The 13,521-nt window shown below is 46.4% G+C and overlaps 1 protein-coding gene across 1 annotated transcript in view; it reads left to right on the forward strand.

Annotated features, from left to right (window-relative positions):
• tok (tolkin) overlaps nt 1–13,521 on the forward strand; it is an 897,857-nt gene that overhangs the window by 843,391 nt on the left and 40,945 nt on the right. Inside the window, exon 11 of the mRNA XM_070528278.1 lies at nt 7,185–7,307. Within this exon, the coding sequence (XP_070384379.1) occupies nt 7,185–7,307 (123 nt within the window). The remainder of the gene's footprint in view (nt 1–7,184; nt 7,308–13,521) is intronic.

The following is a 13,521-nucleotide window of genomic DNA, read 5'->3' on the forward strand; positions in this document are numbered from 1 at the left end:
TGCGTGTACGCAGAGCGCAGAAGAAATTTAGAGGAAACGTACTTCGCTACTCGTGAAACTGCGACTTCTGTAAGTTACGTGGTCATAATTACCGATATACACCGCAGTATAACTTTATAATGAACTCGTGGCTGAGTGGTAGCGTCTCCGTCTCACACTCAGGATACCCTGGTTCGATTCCCACCAGCCCATCTTGCTAGGTGATTTTTATTTATGAAGTGCCTTCTGGGATTTACTGCTCACCGCCAACGCCGCTGACACCGACGCCGACGACACCGGCTTTTCTGCGACACGAGCTCCTTAACGCTGTCGCGTTAAAAAGCCGCGACAGCGAAGAGAGCGCGAGGAGGGCGCAACGGAACCGTGAGGCGGAAAGCGGGGTTCGATTCTATGTCCTGCGCCAAATTTTCGCTAATATTGGTATTCGATACAATACCAAAATTCCACTATTTGTACACACCCATAATTTACCATTTACGCCATCATACAGATAATTCACCTTTGCACAGATTGAGGATTCATTCATTCATTTTTTTTTCCTCTGCGCGACCTGCTGAAGACAGAGGTCGTGTCCACAAAGAAGTTCTCACGCTACAACTATATTTGTAAGAGCACGCAGGTGTCAGCCAGTCATGATGCTGTACATATATTAGCGGACTTCGCCGGCCAATGGCAAACAGCACTAACGAACGAAAGGCCTTGAAAATTTGGCCCCAGAAGCAAGCTGCTGGCTGACCATATATATATAAATATGATCGCTTGGCGCAAAGAAGAAACGACGGAAGCGAACACGGGGAGCGCCAGAAGCAAGCTGCTGCTGTTCGACTACGGATACATTTTGCAGAAGGCTAGTAAGTGCTGACAGGTGCTTACCTACTATTAAGTGTGTTACTCAAATCTGCTTGCGTACGTTAGTTCACTTTTCACGTTGTTTTTGTTTCTGTTTTTTTTTTCATTATTAGCGCCAAACGAAACTATACCTGCAATACAGCTACTTCTTTATAAATTGATTGACTGGTTTAAACCTTCATACATGCACATACAGCGGTCAAAATTTTTGAAAAAACTTGACTCATAACTCGAACAAAGCGCTTAAATTAGCGGGCTACCACTGCCTAAGCACTAATGTGTCACATTTATACCGCAGCAAGTTACAGTGTTGCATTTTGATACTCTTTTCTCAGATTACGGGGATAGTTTCTGCAATCTGTGGCGGATCCTCGTTAGAAAACAAGAGTCTCTGTACACGCGCGCGAAAAGAAAAAAATTTCAGCCGAAATGAAGTGTCATGTTCTGTATTAATTAGCACCCTCCTTAAGCGCCTGACTAATAACAATGCGGCGCTGCAAGATCTTTCTTCTTTCGCACGAAAAATGCGTCCGCAAGTGCAAAAAGAAGGAAGAGCAGCGACCAACGCCTTTCGCAATTACCGTTCGCAGTTTCCGCAGGAAATTGTAATGATAATAATATAAATAAAGAAAAAAAACGAGTAAGCTTTAATTTATATAAACCAAGCTAAGACAAAGTTTTAAGAAAATATATGTGTGGAACGCTTATGTACGCCTCCGCCTTTCGCGCTTTAGTTTCTTCCCGTTAAAATTGCGATGAGCCGTACTGGTACACCTTGTTCAAATAGAGAGAGAGAGAAAACGAAAGAAAGAGAGGAAATGTGGGGAGGTCAACCAGCTGACAGCTTTCGGTGTGCCATCCCCCTTCGTTTGAATGGTGGAAACTGGGTGGGAAAGAGGATAGTAAGGAAGAAAAATACTGCCAATGACTATATGAGCGGTAACAATAGGATCCGAGGGGCTCGAGTTTTTATTAGTCACAACCATGTGAAGAAACAGACGCCTGTGGTTCAAAAAAAATTTGCCACGTCCGCCGCCCCTTGGCCACCGACGGCCAAGACGGGTTTGAAACATTCGACGCCGCGGTATACCTTGACTGGTAAAACGCCAGACACGTAATGTGAAAGATGTGCGTTCGGCTGCTGTCTGCGCAAGCTGGGTCTTTCCGTCCACTTTCATTTCCCTTCACTTGAGAATTTGTACCATAACTGGTAAGAATAACAAGCGTAACATATTTTCCTCTGTATGTTTGCTCTGGCTTCACTGTCTGTTTCTTCGCCAGGTCTGTGTAGGCGTATATCTATATGAATGTCATATATGGGTAGCATGAATGAAGAAAACCAAATTAGGCGGGGCTCCCAGAAGAGCAGGGCCACCCGCTGTTGTCGCTCAGCAGCTTGGTTGGCACCGCGAGCAACATGTGCTTGTGCGTTTCGCGCATATGATGTGCTCACAGTCATCATCCTTGAATCCGGGCTGAACCCTGTGGTTGGTGGTCTTGCGCCTCACAGCGCAAGACTTCAGCTGGAGTGACAAGCAGCACCCTCGAGATTTGAAAATTCCATGGCGCATTTTCATGTTGAAATTGTGTTTAAGTCTAAGAGGCAAGGATACAAGAAAGGACACAGGGCACGGGAAGTGTTTCACGTGTCCTGTGTCTTTCCTCTTTTGTATTTGTCTGTCAGCGCTACAAATTATTATAACATGGCTAAGAAACCAAACCCACGTTACCACTATCGCGGTCGTGAGTCAGGTTTAAACTTCCACGAAGTAATGAGGAGACCAGGCTGCCACGATCACACTGTTTTTATCGGCATATTTCTTTTTCCAACTTGAGAAACAGCACGGCGCATGGGGACAGCCACCGACTTGATCCGATGGTGCACAAGGAAGTCGCCCTTGTATCATTGCAGTTGCCAATACAGTCTAAAGCTGACTAAACGCAAACGTCCTGACGTCATTCGGTCATGAGACACGGAAAGTGTGCAGATTTAGGCTCTATGTTACCTCTTACGTATCGACCAAGCTGTACGTACTCCGGCACTCCGAAACAAACCAGCGTAGACGCATGGATATCAAACAGAAAATGAGTATCGGGCAAATAATAATAACAATAATATAGAACAGAACCCTCGCGGAGAATGCTTCAATCAATTTAGGTGCACGATAAAGAACCCCAGGTGGTCGAAATTTCCGGAGTCCTCCACTACGGCGTGCCTCATAATCAGAAAGTGGTTTTGGCACGTAAAACCCCATCATTAAATTAATTAATGCTTCAATCACAGCTTTGCACTGATATCACTGTTCCCGCCTGGCACAACACGGCAAGCTATCTTTTATTCTCTTCATCGCCCCGTTCTTCCTACCCGTGGGAGGCAAAAAAAAAAAAAAAACGAAGCGCCCAGCGTTCGCAGCAAGCCGGCGTTCATGCACGCGAGCTCACGGAAAGCAAATTGGCTCATTTCGACGGGGCAGCGTCTTCACTGCCGCAGTTTATACACACAAAGATTCTCGCGATAGATCGGTGCGTGAGCTGGGGGCTCAATATGAGGCGGACTTCCCTCATCAGAGCCTCACGGATCGTGCCACATGGTGGCAGCAGGTAGCCGACGCTCGCCGATCACCGCGCTCGCGATCGACGCGTGGTACTTCCTGAAGGCGCGCCGACTCCTCGCACAGGTCGCGTGCCAAACTTCAGAGTCGCGTATGCGTGACTATCCGTCCACGAAGTGCCATTTAGTCTCGAGTGTAAGCACCCGGTGATATCGGGTTAGGCCTTTAGCGCACTTCATGGCAGCTTGAAAAAGGAAAAAGAAAGTGGGTTTAACCTGTCCGTGAACTGCTAGTGTTTACGGAATACCGGAAACGTGTAGCGCCGGTGGCGCTGTCTTGTTGTTCCACTGAGTTCAACTGGAGAACACAAAACGAAAATTGCAACGGCTATGCCCTACTTAACTGCTTTAATAACGACGTTGGCAGCAGTAATCATTGACACATAGTGACTCCTTTTCTTTTTTATTTCGGAGAAGACACCCCTGCAAGAAAAGAAACGAAGAAGTGTTTTAACACGTTATGATCGAACAAAGCGTCACGAATGTGTCGCTACCCGAGCTGCTGCCATCCAGTATATGGTTAGGCCAAACTTTCCTGTATATCCTTTTACTGTTTCCGTAAACGGGAATGGTTCACCGACATTCTAAGCCCTAATATGCTTGTATTTTATTCCCCTTTACGGAATACGTATTGCCTTTCACGGTAAGGGGGTCCTCGCCGAAAGTAGGAAAAAGTATATGCGTTACTAAGCACCCGCCGTGGTTGCTCAGTGGCTATGGTGTTGGGCTGTTAAACCCGAGGTCGCGGGATCGAATCCTGGCCACGGCGGCCGCATTTCAATGAGGGTGAAATGCGAAAACACCCATGTACTTAGATATAGGCGCACGTTTAAGAACCCGAGGTGGTCGAAATTTCCAGAGTCCCCCACTACGGCGTGCCTCATGATCAGATCGTGGTTCTGGCACGTAAAACCCCATATTTTTTTTACATCAATAATTGTTGCTGTCGGACGCATTTACACCAGAGACTAAGTAGAAGATAATCGCTACAATTTCGTTTTGTGTTGAAATCGGCGTGACTCGAAATGGCAGCACCAGCTGCCCGGCATTCCGTAAACGATAAGGCTTTACGGAGAGGCTAGGACTGTCTTAATGGGAACATGTTTGTTCCGTTTCGTCTGGTTATCTCGACTGTCAAGATATCATGCCCTAGATGCAAGCTTACGGACTGCCCACGTCAGCTACATCCGAACAGGCAAAATTGGAAGTGGCGATATTTGCCTTGACTACAAAATATAGGTTTATGAGCGCTAAGATAAAAATATTTCATTTCAAATAAGGTGTCATTGACAACACTGGCATCGTGATTGACGAACGCTGCTCAGGAAAAGAAAGAGGAAACGCACGCATTCGATGATACGTTGCATGAGCTCTGCGTCCGTAGAATTCAGCATTATAGCACAAATCACGGAAAATACAGCGGCTACTGTCTGATGAAGGGATTGTGTCGTGGCTTAAAGGGATAATAAATAGCAGTATTGTGCTGTATTGATAAATTACGTTTCTGCAATGCAAAGCTACCAAGCTCACGGTGAGGTGAGCCTTGGTAAGCCTAAAGAAGAAGCGGGAACCGTGTGACGGGTGGCGCCGCCGCTCTGAACTTTCAGCACCCGTTTTCCGTGACGTCATGAATTTTAACAACGCTCGCTCATATGTGAACTGTTTATCGATAAGAAATAAAACTTGCACTGCGTTCCAAAGGAACTTAACACGTAGCCCGGTAAGGTTTCAGAGCTTTTCCTGCACCAAAGTAACACAAATACGAGAAAATATTCCGAAACCCGCGGCGCATACGCTGATATTACTCTGAAGCCTCAGCATCGGTACGTGACACTGACGTACCGATGCCAAGGTTTCCGGCGAAATTCAAATAAGGAATCTTTGCCCTGCGTTTTTTCGAGTAATAGTGCACATTTCCCACTCTTGAAACAGTAATCGACTAAGCAAGTACAATGATGCTATTCAGTGTTCCTTTAACCAGCGGCATATTGTTAAACGCGATAAAGTGGCAACAAGCACTCTTTCCGCCCAATGGCATTTTCTGCAGAAACACGGTCAATTATTATTCATTTCAGCAAACGGAAATTGCCAACGCCTCTCGTAAATATTCGGAAAAGCTCCTGGTTCAAGTTAGTGCGCGCAGCGTCAAATGAGGGCCACATTTCACGGACGCCGCGACCCTTTCCGTCGCGTCTATTTTGGAACTCTCCCACTGTACAGTCTACATACATAATGCGCGAAGCTCGTATACGTTTGCGTGTTCACATGCTAGAAACCATTGATGCTTACGACTGGACGCATCCGGTATAATGCCGGCAAGGAAGAGCCAAGCTTGGCAGCGACCGCCAAGGTCGGCGAGAGGCACTTTGATGACGGCGTCGTTTATTAATCCCGCCGGTAATAACCGCCGGCACGTACACGCATGTCTCTGTATACACAGGGGGTACTACTACCTGGCAAGGGCGTCGCACGCTTGTCCGCCTCGCCACGTCAGGCAATTCACCGCTCGTCAAACTTGCGGCGGGCGATAATGTGACTTGGCTGCTCCCAAGTTATCTGCGTATACGTTCCGCTTGCCACCCATTGCTGATGGCTTTTAAGGTGCAGCGCGTGAACCACCCGTTCTAAGTGCCGTGCCAACTGTTGTGGTGCTTGCGGTTGTACTCAAGAGCTTTTTTTTTTTTGGTGCTTGCCTTTATTACTTTTTTTCTTTAAGGCACGCTTGCCTAGTGGGCTTCACGGCAGTATCCGGGAAGCCATTCCGCAGCCTTTGAATATATAAACAGTTTCGTCGTCTCACTGTGTGAAGAACTGCAAGCTGAAGCAATTGCTCAAACTTTTTGCGATGACACGAAAGGAAACATATGGGGAAATTGTCATTCTTCATTCGCTCAAAATGTTCATTGGAGGTATTCAATATACCTTGAATCAACTGTCAGTATGCTGGCGATGGTAAGTTGCGCTGCGAAAATTGAGCCGACAAGTTTCGGTGCTCGAAACAGAGCGGTCGCAGGAGGATATAAACATGACAAAGTGAACACCGAGACTGGGCCGATACTTATTTTTTGCTTTTTTTTAAATTTCCGCAGCTCAAAAGGCGTATGTTTGCCAATGCAAGTAACATAACATCATGTTCACCTCCTGCATGCAGCCTGGGCTTTGCCAAATGGTAAATTATCTTTGAATCTGCACAAATCAATGCCCACAGAGACGCAATCAATCACTGCCAAGCGGGAACTCATCATGATATTCACTCTATGACTTACAAGCCCTGCAGTTCTCAGTTGATCCTAAACGTTTATTGAAGCAGCTACTGATATATTATAGGTACAAATATAGGGCTCGGTTTAAAAAAGGTTTTCAGACCTAAAAAACTAGGCCCTTATTCACAAAAAAGTTCTTACTACGGAACTGTTCGTAAGATTAGATGCCACTCTATCGTGTTGACTAACATACCATTAGCGAAGCAGGGCCGGTCAATAACTCATAGCACTTACCACTTAAAAGCTTTGTAAAAAGTGCTGTTGGCCCGTGACCGGCATCAGTTCTGCCATGTCGTTTGCTATGACAAACGGCCGACGTTCGCTCTTACAAACTAAGTATACCATATATCGTGCGATACAAGGTACTTGAAAGAAACAAAGTGCTGTTTGGCAATTGGCGCTGGGTCGACTCTATTTCTGCCTCTAAGTGTCTAATCCCGCCTAATCCCTTTCGCTTCCAGAGTTCGACGAGTGCCAGAACACACAGCATGGCTGCGAACACGAGTGCGTCAACACCCTGGGCGGCTACCGCTGCGAGTGCAACATCGGCTACGAGCTACACTCTGACGGCAAAAAGTGCGAAGGTACGATCGGTGTATCCTTTCTTTTCTATTTTCTTTTCTTTTCGTATTTCTTTTCTTCCCCCTTTTCATTATTTCGTAATCTCCATTTTACTCTTTGTTTATCCCAGTATATTTCTCATCCTTGAGCGTTTACGCAGACGCATTAGATTAATCCTCAGTGCACGAAAAAGGAAAATTTATTTGGTTTATTTTTGGTCGGAAAGCATCCCTAGCTATATAAGTATACCTGTCCATTCTCGACCCCAGTGTGGCACAAGCGAGAGTGACGCAAACTTCTCGGAAGTATCGAACTGCAACGCTCAGAGTTAAAAAGACGCTTTTAAGAGATAGCCGGTCGTCCACAGCGTCGCACTTCACGCGTTGCACCACGGGAAGACACCGCGTCTATATATGCTGCTGATGTATGGTCGCGCCCTTAAGCAAGGCACGCGTCCTCCGGCCCAAGCCACCGCAAAGTCTTCCACTATCCCTCCTCAGTGCTAATGCTAACCTATTGCCTTTTCGGTTGCTCAGCGACTGTGTAATGCAGCCTCGAAACGCGGCTTAGCAGGCGCCCACCCGCACAGAAGAATGGAGCGAGGCCCTTTAAATAAAGCTGTAGAGGTTTGCCTGCATAGTGTCGTGCCTGCATGGTGTCTACCGTGGGGATCCTACCCGGTTAATTTTACGTGATTTTATTATTTTTTACGCAACGTTAACGCGGTGCAGACATGCCCGAGCACGCCTGTCAGGTCCACACGGCACGCGAAAATTGCCCATTGGGTCGTAGATGCGAATAGAACTACGCGTACGCTGCCGCTCCGGATCGGTGCATGTAGCACGCTGTGAGCGCCGCGCAAAAGAAGGCTCAACCGTCTCTCCTAGAAAAGGGTATCAGAATTTGCTCGGAGGAACTGTTGCGTGCTAAACCAGCAGCGCGGTCAGCGTGTGCCCACTATGCCGCAATAAGAGGGAAGGCACAACAGCGCAATGCTACGCAGCAACCCAAAGGCCTTGGTGTGCAAATAACAGCTGAACAGGGAGTAAAATGAGAGGGAGAGAGCATAGCAGACAAGACAAAGGAAAGGAAATAACTATTTACCTATACACAGCAGAGCGACTAAGTAAAATATACCCATAATTCACTTGGGGAGCTGCTTTCCCGCGCATCGGCACTGTTAGCTCACGTAGAGCTGCCAAGCGGCGAGGCCCGACTGCTGGAAGAAGTCACATTGATTTGTGCGCTGCCACCCGCGTGCGAGGGGATGCGCGTGACCATAATAATAGCGCCTCGGAGCTGTCGGCTGGCATTTCGTGCGCGCGGTATAGCAGCTCAGGAGTTCCTCCCGCGGTGCCTCGTAGGCACGGCACCGCAGGAGCGAGTGCTCGAGGGTCCTCCACACTTCATCGCAGTTGTTCCAGTTGTCCGTAGCGGCGACACCGAGGCATTGCCCGCGCGCTCGCGTCCGCAAGCACCCGGCCGATTCGCGAACAACCGCATCTGTTAATTGCTGCCTCAAAATCTTGCGTACAATGATCACGGCCACCTTTTCGGATTCTCACTTTCAATTGGAACAATCGTAGTAACTTTCCACGCAGAGAGCTTCCAAGGAGGTGGTACAGGCATGGAAAGACTGGCAGCGAAGCGAGAGCAGGTCGTTTAGTTCTGAAGTATATGTGCCTCGAAGGTTGCGGCGAAGCGAATGCAAAAACGGGTGTAAGTCCTTTTTTTTCTATACCCTACCTGGAACATTCAAGCTGCGCGTGTAGGTATGGTACAATTATGTCGATGTATACAAAAGTAGTACTAAACTTAGCTTTTCGCCAGTCTGAGGCATCTGCGCAGTAGTCGAACCGCGCTGTTCGGGGTACTGTGTAGAGACACAAAAACGAATCTAGTGCTTGCTTGAATGAGTGACCGCTGGAAGCGAATAGCTATTCATTGCGTCACAGCGCCTTTCTTTTTTTTCTTATTATTATTAAGTGTGATGTGTGCGCAGGAGAGGTTGGGCATCATGGGTGATGCCGGCTACGCCTTCTCTCCTAGCCAAACAGTACTTATAAAAAGCGCTAATAATTCAATGTAAAGAGCAGTTTCAACACATTTTCTCTTAAGATAAAACGCGTTTAATGCATAAAGGTGTGAGTGGTAAAAAAGCAGCACCATAAACTGTACGAAAGAAAAAGAACGGGCCTGTGTTTACTACGTTCCAATTATGACTCCTTTATTACTCAGCTCCGGACATAAATGTGGTGTGACCTACCAGTTTGCCGTAAAATACTGATATAACAAATCGCGGTAAGAAAATGGGGCCTTTAGTTATGCGTCTGGTTTGTGCCGACATGAATCAGAAGTTAATGGGGACTTTGACCGTCACTAGAGCGTTCATGTCGCTGGCAGCCTGTCCATCGTCCTGGTTCCACTCAAGAATTTTAGCTAAGACACGGAAAGAAGACCAAACGATGTACCTTGTGTCAGTACCGAATGCAACACCCATTCTGTTGTACCTGAAAATAAGTAGCTTGAGCCCCTGAATGGGTACCATATGTTTTATTTATTTTTAATTTATTTTTCGTTTCTTTTAGAAGCGTCAAATGACATGGCTATCTTCCGATCTAAACAACGTTCAAGCGCAGCCTTTGGAACATTTGTACTTTTCGAGACCATATTTAACGGCAAAATATCAAAGCACGTCCTTGGAAAGGTCGCAGCCAGCTTTTCTGGTCGAACACCTTACTCGCATGTGTACAGAAGCGTAAGAATCCCGCAAGTCAAGTGGGTACGAGGTTGGCACAAATATCGGTTGGTACGAGTGCAAACGTGAAATGGAGCTTGTCCTTGTGGACCCGCGCGATCATCAACCTTTCTTTCGTTGCCCACCCATCGCGAGATGTATATCATAGGCCGAATGACTAGATACGCTCTTCGCCGTGCTTTGATTTGTGCTTTATAGCATGTTCAATACCGCATTCTGCTTTGCACAAGGTCGCAACCGCGTCTCCACCTGGAAGGAGTGTTTTTTCTGCGCGTTCGCCACGGCGTATTTCATCGCGTGATTTTGCCTATCCTTTTATTTGAAGCGTGCATCATTATGCTTGTTGTCTGGACTGAATGTACGTGCGATTTAAAACGTAACGAACGGTTCTATGCGAAATAAACCAACTGTACGAGCTGCAACCGATTAGGATCTCTAATCGTGATTGCTCCCAATACTGCGGCTAATTATTTGTTTCTTTGCTTGGTTGACCGATAAATTCATTTATTTGGTTCACTGACTGGTTGAAACAAACACTATAGTCAATGAATTTGTGATCCAGGTGCCAACAGGTTGTGTCGATGCGTGACTTCACGATGACTTCTCAGGCGTTTCCGGAAAGACACCACTCGCTTGCGCGTACTGTCGCGTTCGTGTACGCTAAAGGGTTTTGGAGTTTGCACTCACCGAGCCACGGCTGAGACGACGAAAATGTAACCGCAGCGGAACAAATTCAACTTCTCGATGAAACTCAGCTCGAGAACTGCAAGCTGCTCCACTTTCTCTGATGGCAAGCGGTGACGACTGCAGTGCGCCCGAGCGATGGCTGTGTCACGCTGCGTGCAATGCAGACAACTCGGCGCTGCGATCTCGCATGCCGCGTGTGAACCATCGCACTTGCAGTGCTTCGGCCAAGTCGCTATCGCAAAGTTGAAAATCGCACGATAAAGAGAGAACAACCGACTCAATTGCGAGATCATGCAGAATGCACAGCCCAATTTCCAGCGAAGTTTGCGTCTCTTTCGAGCATTGAGAATTTCGATTCCCTGTAATCGATCCACACGCGTTAGCACGTTACCCGTATGTAACGATTTCGAGCACTTGCTTAAGCAAGCTTTAGCAAATGTCGCACTTGACCCACGCCTTTTTAACTTCGCATGCGCATCATCCTTGATGTTCTCCCATTTTCACCAAATTTGATCTCGGTGCTTGTTATTGTTCTTCCCAAACGGCGAGCTAAGTTCTTTACCGTTTGTAAAACAGAGCTGTGATGCTTTTGGAATGCGTGCGCAAGCGCTTTACTCCAAAGGCCGTGATTAAGCCATGCACTGTGAATTGTGACTGGGCGCCTATTTCCTCTAAATATAAACATGGTGACTCGTGTAGTACACCATAGTGCGTGGAAATAGAAAACGAATGTTCAGTAATTATTTGCACAGTTCATATACTTCAGCTAGAAATATTAAAGTTTCGCTACACATTACGCTTAACGTAGCCCCCATTTCTACCGAATTTAACTCAATGTTATGTACAGTTCTCCTAGGACACTGGGAAACCGTGCGGATAACAGCCGTGTAACGCTTTCAAAAAACACTTGCCTAAGGAAGTTTTTGCAAAGCCCATAATTAACCCTTAAAATGCCTCCTATTTCCGCGAAATGGGAACTTTGTGGCACGTTGAATTTTTTCTGGGCATTGTACCTACGCCGTTCGTTAAATGCGCTTGCAACGCTCTGCGACGCTCGAATAAAGAAATTATACAAAAGACTCGCCGTGGTTGCTTCTGGTTATGGTGTTGGGCTGCTAAGCACGAGGTCGCGGGATCGAATCCCGGCCACGGCGGCCGCATTTCGATGGGGGCGAAATGCCCAAACACCCGTTTACTTAGATTTAGGTGCACGTCAAAGAACCCCAGGTAGTCCAAATTTCCGGAGCCTCCCACTACGGCGTGCATCACAATCAGGTCGTGGTTTTGGCACGTAAAACCCATAATTTTTTTAATTTATACAAAAGCTGCAATTTACAGTTTCAACTGTGATATTGCACATTACCGGCAAGGCGCTGTATATTTCCAACAAATATAGACAGCGTTGTTCGTTTGCTTCACCGAGGAGACCAAGGAAACCAATTAAGCGCCTTGTATACGACTATATAAGCATGGATATATGGAGAAAAGGAATATTCAGTAATTATTTTCAACGTACACAGTTAACCCGCGCTCTAAATGTATCTAGCCCCCAGCACCCATAATAAGGCCCCCATTCTCTACAATAACAAAAATGCTGCCATGTTGGGGATCCCTGCAGAGGAACGGTGAATCGTTGTAAGCGTTTCAGATAACGCCTCTTGACGAGCCGAAAACAAGGGTCAAGGAGTTAACAATATTCATTTAGGCCCTTAGCCAATTAACTCACACACTTCAACATGTGCTTGCACATCACCCAAACGCGCCTCCCCTTCCCCCCCCCCTTTTTTTTATCTATTGAACTATAAACTCTACGAAAGATCTAGTTCTCCTAGGACACCGTGAATGACATGCATATCACGCATTATAGCGCTTCTAGTCGCACGTACTGCTTCGCTACAAAATACTTAATTATGAGGCTTTAACGTCACAAAGCTGCACAATGCCAATGCCTGCACAATGCCTGCACAATGCCGCTCCAGGTATCAGGCACAATGCCTGATACCTGGAGCGCTTTGAAATAAATTTGATCACTTCGGGGCTTTTCAACGTGCACCTAAAACCCAGTACACAAGTGTTTTATTTTGCATTTCTACTTTACCTAAATGCGCCTCCATGGCCAAAAATTCGAACCCGTGACCTCGCATTCAGGAGCAGGACACCAGCACGTGCCTAAATAAAGGAAGAGAGAAAGAAAAGAAAAAGCACGGTTCTTGTGGGTCGCTTCCTGACTCGTTGTACTACACTGACCATGCCAGGCCGCAGTTTATAGCCACTTCAACGTGATATTTATTTATTTATTTATTTATTTATTTATTTACTTAATAAAGAAGCTTGAGGTGAGGAAGCCAGAAGTGTAGTTCGTGCCCCACCTCCTAGAAAAATGCAGAGCGTGTTGAGGAAAGTCCGAACGATGTATTTCAGAGCAGATCATCTTAGCTTAATTCGCTGATTAAGTTAGGAAAGCAGCTCTAATGTAATTAATTTTCTTTTCTTCGCAGAAGAGTTGAAATTTGGGCCAGTTGGTACATACTTGAACGAAAAAACCAGTCAAAAACACAAAGGACAAGAGGAGAAGTTCACACCATAACGACTGGACTATCAACTTCATTTTCAACTTTCATTAACTTTCTTCATTTCAAGGATTTGTTTTCATGCACTGAAGAACTAAGTCTGCTCGTCAGGCACAGACTCTTTGGTTTTCCCGACGCAGTCCTTTTAAGGTTGCTATGTAGCTCGAGTAAATAAATTTGAAGTAAAAAAAAAACACGCTGTCAATTAGAACAGACGACTAC

This window comes from Dermacentor albipictus, unplaced genomic scaffold, assembly GCF_038994185.2.
Source record: "Dermacentor albipictus isolate Rhodes 1998 colony unplaced genomic scaffold, USDA_Dalb.pri_finalv2 scaffold_11, whole genome shotgun sequence".
In the NCBI taxonomy this organism is placed as follows: Eukaryota; Metazoa; Arthropoda; class Arachnida; order Ixodida; family Ixodidae; genus Dermacentor; species Dermacentor albipictus.